Genomic DNA, 13,370 nt, shown 5'->3' on the forward strand with positions numbered 1-13,370 from the left:
GCAAGTCCCTGTAGTCTGACTGTCATGAGTTGCTTCTGAAAAGTTTCTACTTTTAAATGATTTTACTAGCTTGTGATTAGATAAGATGAAAATGATTTGCTTATTTCAGAAAAACATGAATAATTGTGGAAGAATTTTATTTAAAAATTGGTCATTTATAATTCAGACTAAATGAAAGATTTAAACTGGACTATTTTAACAGAGTCAATGACTTACATCCAAGCTAAGGAAGAATATTCGGTATTTCCAAACATCCAGGCTAGAGAGGAGGATGTTTTTATTCCTATTTTTATGATTGTTTGAATTTCTGTCATTAATATTTCACTTTCGTTGTTGGTGAAAAGAGCAAGAGAGACAGAAAACGAGTCCCTATAGTGATGCTAACCAGCATGCCATTGAGTACATTGACTCATTGTTAAGTGAAGGGACAGAGACAAATTATATTTAACTTGTCTCTCTAAGACAAGAATGCTACATGTTTAGCAAGATATAAAAGAATCTTGCTAAATATCTCTAAATATCTCCCTTCACTGATAAAAGCAGGTAAAATAGAGGCTATTAGTCTAGCTAAGCTAGCTCAGCTAACAGGTTGATAACTACACCCTCCCTTCTTCTTTGTGCTTTGCAGTGCTGTATTTTAATATGTTACAATGACATGGTCTCTCAAACTGTAGACGTGAATCTTATCTGGTGTCCAGCAATTACAATTTACAATACTCGTAATCGAAACTTTAGATATCGTTTACAACAGAGCGTCCAACATGACTAAGCAATTTGACTGTCAAACACAAAGACACGTGGACGTGTCATACTGATGCACTGGCATCTTCATTGACACAGATATTTATGTCTCAGAGATGAACTGAGGCTTTTGAGAAAGGGACTGACTTTTGCATAGTGCTTTGCTGTTTGTACAAATTGTTTTGAAAAAGGCAATTACTATTTTGCAAATGTCAAGGATGATTCAAAAATGCACCAAAACACCTGAGAGAAACAAAAGCCTCTCCATAGCCTGACATGAGCATGGTGAACTCAGGGTGATATCCACTGTTAATTATCCAATCCATCCTGGTCATCAGGACCCAACTCCCTCAGTGCTGCCTCCAGCCCGGTCGTTTTGACCTCATCATAATCCATCTAGATGACATCTCACTAATTAAAACACGCTCTTTTCATGGTTCTTAGACAGATTGCAGTCAAAAGGATTCTGTTCCTGTAATTATTTTTCTTCATTTTGCAATAAAACTGTAACACATGTATCTCCTCTCTCAGTGTGTTTCTGAATGTGTGCTTAAAAAAAAAAGACTCAACCCAAACAAGACAGCCATTTTTGTTTTAGGGGGATGCATTTAACTGATTCTGTATGTCACGTTAAAAAAAATTAATTATAAAGTTATCCATCTGCTTTTCTGGGGTTTTATATGATGCTCAGTAAAATTCAAGCAGAAATCAGTGAAATCAATGGCTTATTGTGTTCCCCATATTTCCTGTCTGATATTTTTTTTGTTATGTTTGTCTTGATTGGTTTTTCTCATCTGCTTTTATGATGTAATTTATTCAGAAAACACTGAAGGGATCTGAGTTGTTCAGTTCAGTGTTTGGCCGATTCGGTGTGGTGTGTTTGTGTGCCCTGACATGTGACAGGAGTAGGAGGAGGAGTGAAGCAGGGCAAAGGAAAGCTATGAACGACACACAGCGAGAGAGAGGGGGAAGAAGGGAGGGATTACCACTTAACTTTACTTATTTGCACAGGATATAGTAGTAAACACTTTTTTTTTATGTTTACACTTTTTCCTCTAAGCTGCAACACGAAGGCCCTACTCTGTCTTAAGTTTATGTTAGTTAGCTGTCTGATATTAGCTCTTGTTTATTAGCCTTCAAACAACTTGTCAACAGCCGATCGATCCGAGGACCGCACTGCTCTCCCTGCTGGTTTACTTTAGCCGACTCTCGTAGCGGGAACATCCCCAGAACCAGCGGCGCTACAGCGGGGAAGGTAAGCCAACACGGTAGCCAGAAAATGCTGTCTAGCGCAGCGGAATGTGAGCTAACTGCTAACAGCTAGCTAATAGTACTCAGTCAATATCAAGGTTAACAGCTAACTAGCTGAGATGGCTAATAGAAGCAAACTGGGAGACTAGTTCTGAGTGTAATGCAGTTTGTTGTTGGACATTTTAAACCTGGTTAGACGCGTCTATCCTATTTTTCATTATTTCTCAGTCGCCTGTATCCGATTACAGTCGTGGTAGTGACTCAGTGCTCAGTAAGTTAGCAAATACTTCCGAGAACCAGTGTGACAGGTTGTCTGCTCGGACCACCCTCCACACTCCCGGGATTTAATTTCTGGAAACCTGACAGAAACCACAGTCTGGCCTTTGTATGTCATTGACCCTCAGTGTATCCGCTTCGTCTGTTGACTTCTAATAAACAATGTGTTTTTCAATCACGGCTCAAAAAGCTACGGACACTGATTGGTTTCATCCGCTAGGGGGCTCGGGGGGTAAAAATACTACCTCCCTCCCCTTAAAGCTCCTCTGTTCCTCCAGCCCATAAGTGCAGCGCAGTGTGTACATAGTGCATGCACCCTTTCCCCTTAAAGCAGCTCAAAGACACACTGTGCACCCTGCCAAGCAGCTGAGGCAAACAATAATACAGATGTTGCCATGCCGCAGCAGAGAGAGCAAGCTTTGAGACAGAGGAGGAAAAGGAGACATGACCAGGATGCAAGCAGAAACTGGGTGGTTTGCTGATCCTTTGGGATTTATACATCTAACGTCAGGCGGCTACTATTTCGTAGACATGTTGTCTTTATCCCTGTTGCTTAGCCTCTCCGGAACCAGAGACGATGTCATTAGTGTCTTTTATTATAAGAAATCATGGACCCTGAGAGAATCAGAGAGACACATGATCCAAGCTTGAAGTTTCCACAGTCAGAAATGATTTGAGGAGCCATGTCACCTGCTGGGGCTGGTCCTCTTTCTGAAATCAGAGCAGCTGTCTATCTGGAAGAGCACTTCATTCCTTCCTCATCTGAAAAGATTTATTAAAACGCTGATTTCTTTTTCTTTTCTTTTTCCAACAATGCAGACAAACGGGGGCGGAGGGCGGCTTTTAAATCTTTACTGTCTTAAAACTAAAAGCAGTGCTACAAAGTAATCACATTCATACCACACTGCATTAGAGTAAATAATATTTAGTTATTTCATGTAAACATGTGATATACATTTTTTTTGAGAAACTAAATTTATGTCTTTCCTAACCAAGATGAATGCTTGAAATATTTCCCTTTCTGAATTGTAGGAGCGTTCTTTCAGCTAGATGAATCGCAGTCTGCAGTAGTAGGTGGGGGAAAGACTCATAGCCAGATATCTGTGGTCACCCACATTTTTTTTCCTGGCATCTTTTAACCCAGAGAGCTGCATGATGGAAACCTGTAACAGTTCTGAAACCATAGCTTTTTTTTTAACTCTTGGATGTATCTCTGACACTAGCAACGAGGCCTCTTCAGGTTTTAGACTCGCGCTGTTATTTAGTTATTTCAAGCTGCATTTAATGCGGTGAAGACCTTGCTTGTGTCTTAAATGTTCTGCAAATCTGGATATAATCTCACAACATGTCCATCAGCATCTTGAGGTCTTCAAAACAACAAACAAGTAGCGATAAAGAAACAGCCCTTTGAGTGATTACAAGATCACCCAAAGCGTTTTTCAGATGGCTTACCAAGATAATGTTAGTCTAAAATTGCTTACAGTGCTTCTACCTGCATATTTATACACAAAACACAAATTAAGAGGACTGTTTTGGGTCTGCTGCATGTTTTGACATGCTTAAAATCAGATTGTTAACCCCTCACATCCTGGATATTACATCGACAGCCAGTTGATACGCAGGCATGTGGAGCCGCTTAAATGTTAGCAGCTGTACATTCTTGCTCTGCATATAGTCCACATGAAACATACATGCGGTTATTTTTATACTGAAAAATAACGTTGTTTTTAGAACGTCAAGCTGTGATGGCTACGTGACATGAGATGAGCCGCCGAGTTCAGCTTCAACAGGAACCATGGACGGGTTTCAGCAAACGGCCACAGAGCAGCATAGCAGGGTAAATGGCTACTGCGAGGCCAAGTCTCCTCGGGACAAGGCGGACGTCAGGTGGACGCCTCCGGAGGAGGAGTCGGCAGGCTCGGACAGCTGCGGGGCCGCCGGCTCGTCGGGGACGACGGACCTCGGAGAGGTGAAGACCAGGGAGAGTGAAGACGAGGAGGACAAGGAGGAGAAGGGGGAGGCGCTTCCTTCCCGGGGCCTGAAAGGGGAACAGAGGAAGAAACGGAAGGACGGTGAAAATCAGGACAGCAGCCACAGCAAGGACAACGGCGCATCATCAAGCTACACAGGTGAAAGCACGGAAAGGAGGTGGCGAAAAGGGACACAATTCACGAGCTATAACATTCCTGCTCTTTTTAAAAACGGCAGATCTCTCCCAAACGTCTTCACCGTCGCTGTCGGAGCAGCTTCGTCTGGGCAGAGAAGACAACGCAGCTTCTGGGATCAGCGTGGAGTGCAAGGTCTGTGGGGACAAGGCGTCTGGCTTCCATTACGGAGTACACGCCTGCGAAGGCTGCAAGGTAACAGTTTAGCCGTCTCAGCAGGAGACATTGCAGTCTTACAAATATCGGTAACAATGTTTTCTTTGTGTGTGTGTGCGCAGAAAGTTGTAGTTGTTAAGCCGGTTGCATTGTCTCCGATTCAGGGCTTTTTCCGGCGGACCGTGCGGATGAAACTGGAATACGAGCGCTGTGAGCGTTCTTGCAAGATTCAGAAGAAGAATCGCAACAAGTGCCAATATTGTCGCTTCCAGAAGTGCCTGTCTTTGGGAATGTCCCATGATGGTGAGAGGGGAAGAGCTCTCGCATTTAAGGCTAAACAGCAATTTTATTAATCGAAGACGTAGAACATTTAAAACTGCAGTGTGTCACTTTTACAAGAACATGTATTATTAAATTTTTTTTACATATTTGTTAAAACTCTCACCACGTCGTGACAGTTTAATGAGACAGATGATCTGTGAAAAAACAGATCTCCTCCCTGAGCTGCTATTGCTGTTTGAAGAAATGCACCAAAAACAACCAATCAGAGCCAATTTGAGGGTCTTAGCACCGTCAGTCATGCTTGTGTATGTGCTGTAAAATGTACTTGCTAACTAGCCTTAGTATTCGTGTCAGGCTAAGTTGTGGTGAACCAGCTGAGAGAGCCAGGAGGCATGAGCACGAGAGTGATTGACGGCACTAATACCCTATTCCTGGCTCTGATTGATTATTTTGGACTCTCGGAGATGGCAGTGGAACTTGATTTTTCTCACAGATTAGTTGTCATACTATACTGTCACATCATAATGACAATTTTTTTTTAAATGTAAAAACCATATGTTTTTATAAAAGTTACATACTGCAGCTCTAACATGGCATTTTGTCAAATAAAACCAGACTTTAACTGATTTGTAATTGTGATATCCATGCGTGCGCGTTTCCCCAGCGATCCGATACGGACGCATGCCTGAGGCGGAGAGGAAGAAGCTGGTGGCGGGCCTGCTCGCAGAGGAGCTGAACCTCACCAAACCGGGCGGCTCCGACCTGAAGACGTTGGCCAAACAAGTGAACACAGCCTACCTGAAGAACCTCAGTATGACCAAGAAGAGGGCCCGCAACATCTTGACGGGCAAAACCAGCAGCACCGCAGTATGTTTTGGTTTTAGCCGGAAAAACGCATTAAATTCAGCCACAGCTAAACCTTTCCTCAGACTCAAACTGAGTAAAGTTGATTTTACTCAAATCTAAAGGACCGGGCACATTTCTGCCGTTGGCTAAAATGTAAATTATTTAAATGAGGTCAACATTATTTACTTTTTGTGTCGACATTTTCTATAAAAACCTTAACATTTAAGGTTATCCAAATACTTTATTGGCTTCATATTAGCCATAAATAGTTTCTACAAAGCCTGGAAAAGCTTGGAATTCGATCTAAGTATTTTCCAGCCTTGAATGGGTTTGTAGAAAGAAAATATTTGTAATTCCAGGTTTTGTTCTGCCCATTTATTCGTACAAATTTAAGTTGGGAGAAGTGTGAAATTTGGCTTGGAAAATGTGGGATTCTTTTTGCATCCCATATGCCACATATCGCTCCCTTATTATCGTGTCAGAACTTGGCTCAAAAATATTAATTTGGATTAAAAAAATATATTTCAAAGTATTTTATGTTAAACCATTGGTAGTTGTGTGAAGTCATAAAATCAGTCATGTCACTGTGAGCTAACTAATGAATGCATATGTTGCATGTTCAAGCAAAGAAAAGCAAAATTCATCCGTCGTACCAGAAAGAGCAAAATGATAAAGTGTTTCAATGCGTCCATGGAAAATAGCAGCTTTTTTGGCTTCAGTTTAATTTGTGAGTGAGTTTTCACAAAGTAGAGTAAACGTCTTTTGCTCTGGGTGCTTTGAGGCCTGTGATTTTACATAGTATTCTAGGTATCTGTCTTTAATTTTTGGATAAAATGCTAAATCTGTGATTTTAGAAGTATTATAATTTCTGAAAGATTGAGCAGTCTGGCACTTGGCAAGGATGCCTCCCTGGTGAGGCGTCTCTGGCCACATTTTCACTGGTAGGAGACCAAGGACATGCTGGAGGAGCTGGTACGAGTGGCTGGGCAGAGGGAAGACTCTGTTTCTCCGCCTAGGCTGCTACCCCTTCCACCTGACCCAGATAATGGATGGATGGATGGATGGATTGAGAAAAATTAATATTAAGTTGTTTTTTTTTTTAAGTTATAAACGTCAGTGCACAGAGGTGCATGCATAATATAAAATGCTCAAGTGAAAAATGGTCAACAGTGTTGGGTAGGTTTCATTTGAAACAGAAAAGACTCAGAGAGGGATTCTTGTATTTATTGTACGCTCTAGCTGGTATTTGTTAGATTAGAGGTGGCTTCTGACGTTGTTTTCATCCGTGGCAGCCATTTGTGATCTACGACGTGGACACGCTCTGGAAAGCAGAAAGCGGGTTGGTGTGGAGCCAACTGGTTCCCGGCGCACCGCTGACCAAGGAGATCGGAGTACACGTGTTCTACCGCTGTCAGTGCACCACGGTGGAGACTGTGCGAGAGCTCACCGAGTTTGCCAAGTGCATTCCAGGGTTCGTGGACCTCTTCCTCAACGACCAGGTGAGTCGCCGTCTCCTCGCCTCACGGAAGCCACGGGCAGGCTCGTTTTCGGACGTGCAGAAGGCACAAATGGACCCCCGTGCGTTGCTCTCTGCAGGTGACGCTGCTCAAATACGGCGTTCACGAGGCTATTTTCGCCATGCTGCCGTCTCTCATGAACAAGGATGGGCTTTTGGTGGCCAACGGGAAAGGCTTCGTGACGAGGGAGTTTCTACGCAGCTTACGGAAGCCCTTCAGTGAGATCATGGAGCCAAAGTTTGAGTTTGCTGTCAAGTTCAATGCTCTGGAGTTGGATGACAGCGACCTGGCCCTGTTTGTTGCTGCCATTATTCTCTGCGGAGGTGAGATGGAGAGTTTGTGGGTAAAGTGTAAACAACTGTTGTGTGGTGCAGGTAATGTTTTCTTCTTTTCTTTTCTTTTCTTGTTTTTTTACAACACCTTCATTTTCAAAGAAAAAATTAACACATATTTCCACCCATGTCGGCCTTTGATCTGAGTCTGACCAGCCACAGTCAATAATTTTGGTTCTCTTTTTGGTGCTTCTCAAAACCAAACATCCAGTTCATTTCATTGGTGGTTTATGCTTCATATCAACACAAAGCAGAGTAGGATTTCTCCTGGAGAGAAGCATTGTGCTCCCATCTGCCAGTCTAGGTTTAAAGCCACGTCTGGTAGGGTTGCAGTTCTGTCACATTCATCTCATTAATTTAACAGTGCTTACTTAGTTGTCCAAAGTGCCAAAATTTTTTATGTTATCATTACCGACCTCTGCCGGTTTTTTCCTGACCTATCTGCTGCGTTCCTTGGTTTTCATGATGGCATTTGTTCTCTAACAAACCTCAGATGCATCCACAGTGCAGCTGAGTTCCTACCGAGGTCACATGACACCCATGAAAACTCTGCTTACTAATCAAAACACTTCTGAAAGAAATAGTTTGGATTTTATTTATGTGCATCGAAGTAAAGGGGCTGAATACATTTGCATTACATAATATTCAGATTTTTTTTATTCATAAAAAATGTTAAAGCTGTGTTGTTGTTTTTTTTCTTTCTTTTTTCTTCTACAATTAGGCCCTACGTTGTGTTGCCCCAGCACAAAAAAAAAAAAATTAAAAATCATAAGCAAGACAATAAAACTGAGATTGTTTTTGTGGGAAAATGTGGAAAAGTTCAAGGCATGTAAATACTACAAGGTCGTGTTCTTGGTGTCTGGTTGCGGGCTGGCTGGTGTAAGCCTGACGATGAATGCTAACAACATTGTTTCTTGGCACTTCAAACGCCCCCGAAGTCCACTCAAATATGTATTTGCTTAGCTAAAAAGCTTGTTGTAACATTTAAAATGTTTAAAATTCTTCTAATTTCCCCCTTCAATCCCAGCCAGCATTGGCATCTCTTTCAAGAGTTTGAGTGGGCCCCAACAGTGTTTTTGATTAAAACACCAGTTCTTACTACAGTACAAAGGTTCTCGACCAGGATGTTGGCATTTGTACAAGTTTTAAACAGTCCTAAACTCTTGACTTTGCCCTACTTCGCTGTGGTCCCTCCTCCGTCTCCCTTTGGTGGCAAGCCGTCAGCGTTGTTGTTGAGTAAGGCAGCTGTTTTTTATAAAGTCAACAAAGAGCCTCAGTGTGTTTTTAACTGTGACATCCACGCTGAATGACCTTAACCACTTCCACGCTTCCTCTCAGAAGCGTGGAAGTGTTGGCATCGTTTCTCTGTGTCTGGTCTGCACAGATCTGCCCATCGGATCTCTCGATTCCTGCAGGAATAAATGCAACACCAGTTCAGGTTTTGACGTTTCTACCGCTGTATAAAAATGAAGCGTCTTAGAAAAGAGTTTCTGGCATGAGAGTGAAAAGAAGTGAAAAAAATAAAAATAAGGCTGACACAGCATTTGACTAGATCAACACAATTTCTGCATCCTGAATCCACCCTATTTCTGGTCAAAAAAAAGAAAAAACACATACGAACGCAGTTATGTTCTGTCAGCCTGGATGTATAAAATATGTCTGTACAGGAAGGCAAAACTGTTCAAACCCTCATGATGTTAACTTCGTAGCTCGTCATTGTGCTGATATGGCATACATAAATATTAGTAAATGATGGTCCAGGATCACTTTTCTAAGCCAGATTGCCATGGATTTTTCAGACTTTTCTTTCAGCTACGCTACTCTAGAGAAGTTTAATACATTCAGAAATGCAGTAATATGTGTTGCACCAGCAGGTGGCGATGTTAAAGATTCGTAGCTTCTGTTTTCTCTGAAACAGACTCATTTTCTTCTTCAGATCATTTCACACTTAAAAGAAACAGAATGAGGGCAATATGAGACGGGGCGGGAGGGTATAATAATTTTTAACATGCAATATCTTCATGCAATATAATGTTGGTATATAATTTATAATGATGTTATATTATTACATTCGTTATGCTTTAAAAGATACCATCTCTAATATCATTTTCTTATTATAAACAGACTTGGTCGAATGAAAAGTTTATTAATAATACTCACCAAAGATCTTTATTTGATAAGTGTGTGTGTACTACAACCTTCAATCAAACTAACTCATAAAAATGTGAATTGAACTTTATTCACAGTTTATTTATGAAGACAAAGTTGATGTCTGCGAGTGACATTTAAACATTAAACAGTGTTGATTTGCTGTCTTCAGATGTCTATAGATAAATACTAAGAAAAAAATTGATACGGGAAAATAGTTTGAATGTCAGACGTATACTAATGCCGAATAAGAGCAGAAGGTTTTCTTATATTAAACTGACATGATTTTATATTTGATTTGCCACATTACAGCTCAATTCAAGTATTTTACAGATTGATGACTCATTCAGAAAGCAAATAAAATGGCAATTTCACTACCTGGTTGGTCTTAAAATAACTGAAGTTCAACAGTTTCTTTGGAATTTCTCTAAACAGTTTTCATTTACCAAGTTCACACACATTGCTAAAAATAATCTTCCATTTCAAAATTTTTTCCAAGTTCTGTATTTTGTAACAAAGAGCTGCTACAAGTTAGTCCAGATGTGATAAAAGCAGTGAAACAGTCCTACAGTATATTGCAGTTCAAAGTAATTTTGTTGCTTCATTACTTGAAGAACCATAAGGCACTTTTCAGCCATGTTCAAAGTTAGTTGTTTGTTCTTAAATGTTCAGAAAATATTACAAAAATTGGAGTCTGGATAATTGACGCATGCTTGGTTTGTTACGACCTCACGATCCATACCAGCTATCCCCGCATAAAATGAATCCTGAACTAAAAGCTGCTCAGATGGGAGTCTAAATTGATTTCTTTCACACCGACAGAAATATCTACAAAAATTAAAGAATCTCCTGGTGTGACTTGCACCAAAATTCATGCAGGATTGTGCCATTTCATAAGTATTTTGTAGCCTGTGCAGCCAAAGAGAAGCAGATGCACGCGAGTCAAAAATGTTCAACTTCTGCTCTCCGAATTAGGTTTTAATGTCACGTAATCTCTGCTTTATCTGTATCACTGTTGTAGTCTTGGGTTGTTGATTACTGTAAAATATCTTCCTGTTCCCCCTAGATCGTCCCGGGCTGATGAACGTGAAGCAGGTGGAGCAAAGTCAGGACAGCATCCTCCAGGCCCTGGACCTCCACCTCCAAGCCAACCACTCTGACTCTCTCTACCTCTTCCCCAAGCTGCTTCAGAAGATGGCCGACCTTCGCCAGTTGGTCACGGAGAACGCTCAGCTCGTCCAAAAGATCAAAAAGACTGAGTCGGAGACCTCGCTCCACCCTCTACTACAGGAGATCTACAAAGACATGTATTAGAGAAATCTCCAGCACAGACTGATTTTTGAAGCAATACTGTTACAAACAGAATCGTTCGGTTATATAATAACACACTGCATTCAGTGAAAGCACTGTTTTCCATACGTTGGCATGGATTTGAACTCACAGATGAAGCAGATTCACTTTGCTAGGGCTATCACAATCAGGAAAGCTCCCACAGTATCAGCGTTGCTCTCACCGCGCGATGAGCATCTGGAATCATTTGCTGCAAAAACGCCTTAGTTTCCCACAACGGCCACCTAACAGGAAGAGTGATATGTTTTCTTATAGAGGCTGCTCCTGTTTCATTCTCATAGCAAAGCTGACCCCAGAGCAGTGTTTAGAGAACGCAAGGGAGAGTGAGAGAGAACTTCTCCTCACTCATCCGTGCTTTGCGTTCCGCTGCAAAGGGAAAACATTTCATGTTCCTACGCCAGTGGTACAGTTGAAATGGAAGAGGGAGATCAGGGTTTTTTTTTTCTTTTCTTTTTAGAAAGAGTGATTGTAATTATTTTCAGAATTGTATTACAACCGAAGATGCACAAATTGGTATTTGTTTACAACATCATCACCATCATCATCATCATCATCATCATCGTCGTTGTTAACCCTTCCACCTTGCCATTTGGTTTGAAGAACACAAACTGGGGCTGGCTCCAGCAGTGTAGAGCTCTCTTAGTGTCTGTGCAATATCATTTCTGTTTGTCAATAAATGTGAAATCCAACTCATTTAGGTTTTGTCTTAAAAGCCATTGACCCAAGTGAAAATAGTTCAACTTAGTGGACACTATAAACATGTGACTTGCAAAAGTATGAGGGACAGCAAGCTTTCTTTCATTCGTGCGGGAACCTGAACTCGCCATTCTTCGGTTTTGTTGGCGCATTTCTCTGTGATTATGTTACAAATTATTTGTGTTTGTTGATGATACTGTTAGAGCAAATGATGAATTATGCCATTTCATGGATTTAAGTATATTTGTTTATCCATGCCTACCTGTTTAGATTAGGTTTTACCAAATATATTGTCATGCAAACCAACAAGCTTTTCTTGAACATGAACGTGTTGAATTCCATGGTGCAGGAGGACTTTATAGGAAACCAGCATACAGAACCATTATATTGTGACTGGCAGATTTGATCATAATTGAAAGTCTAACTCAGCTTCTGATTTTGTATTCAAGATATACACAACCCAAAAGTACTGTTCACTTTTGTGTGTCTGATTTATGTTGCAGCTTGACAGTTTTGACTTTCTTCTGCCAGTTCTGATTTACGCAATTCACCTTTCAGTAGTCTCTTGTGCTTTTGTCTTTATCCCCATCTACCTCCAAATGTATGAATATTTCACTGTCTTATCGAATCTTTGACATTTATTTTTGCCTTAATCCCTATTATTAATGCACCTTGCAAAATTTTGTATCATCGGCTCACGTCAAGTGTGCTATGCAAAGTAAAGGATGTTGGTTGGGTCTGTGCATGTCATGGTAACTGGATTTTCTCACCAGAAAACAGTAATGGGAGGGGGAAAGAAATGAGGAGTTATTTGATTTTGTTTTAAAATGCGAATTATTCAGTACAACCAATTTTTGCTATGTGGTCAAAAAAAAAAAAAAAAAAGATGTACGTTTTTGTTATATTTAAGATAGTGAAATGGTTTTTAAAAAAAATGCTCATTTTCCTCACCTTCCACATCTCAACATGTGCCAGAAATACGCGTCACTGCGTGACGTCATTACCTATAGGGATGAATGAGGCTCCACAGTTTGTTGTTTTTTAAACACGTATTCTCGTCCAAACCCTTCAAAATTTTATACATAGTTTCTTTTCATATGTTCGTGTCCATTCCTGTTTGCTTGTGGTGATAAGCTACGTGGAACAATACCTGTGAGTTGTAAGATACAGCTCCTCCGAAAATCACTGCATCAGTCACACATTTAAGGTGCCTGTTTGGGAATTTTAAAAGTTTATTTTTTTGTTTTTTTGACCACAAAAAAAATAAATAAAAATAAACAGGCACATTTTAAAATAAAATATATATTTGCTCATTTTTTGGAGTTGTCTTTTGATTACTGGTTTCTAATAAGAAAATCCATTTACCGCAGAGATCTGATAAAGCAAGAAATTACACCAAAAAGTGTAAACTAAAAAAGCTACCTCTGTACATGATGGGTTGAATAATTTGTTTGCAGAAGCATGTAGTAGAACTTGAAATATTTTCCTATGGTAACATGTATAACCTATATTCACTTTTTAGTTTAGTGATTTCTCACATATAAAACAGAAATGAAAACACTGATTTTTCTCTCGTTTTTAATGGCGCATGTGCTTTATGTCGTTAGGAA

General features: G+C 40.5%; 1 protein-coding gene across 1 annotated transcript; it reads left to right on the plus strand.

Moving 5' to 3' along the window:
- Positions 1 to 1,624: 1,624 nt before the first annotated feature.
- Positions 1,625 to 13,324, plus strand: ppardb (peroxisome proliferator-activated receptor delta b). The gene is made up of 8 exons (XM_008413546.2): positions 1,625 to 1,996; positions 4,000 to 4,397; positions 4,477 to 4,628; positions 4,754 to 4,892; positions 5,536 to 5,738; positions 7,010 to 7,216; positions 7,314 to 7,557; positions 10,781 to 13,324. Exons 2-8 carry the CDS (start codon positions 4,064 to 4,066, stop codon positions 11,026 to 11,028), a joined length of 1,527 nt encoding a protein of 508 aa, XP_008411768.1. The 5' UTR covers positions 1,625 to 1,996; positions 4,000 to 4,063; the 3' UTR covers positions 11,029 to 13,324.
- The last annotated feature ends 46 nt before the right edge of the window (positions 13,325 to 13,370 follow it).

The sequence above is a fragment of the Poecilia reticulata genome, linkage group LG7, assembly GCF_000633615.1.
Source record: "Poecilia reticulata strain Guanapo linkage group LG7, Guppy_female_1.0+MT, whole genome shotgun sequence".
NCBI classification, from domain to species: Eukaryota; Metazoa; Chordata; class Actinopteri; order Cyprinodontiformes; family Poeciliidae; genus Poecilia; species Poecilia reticulata.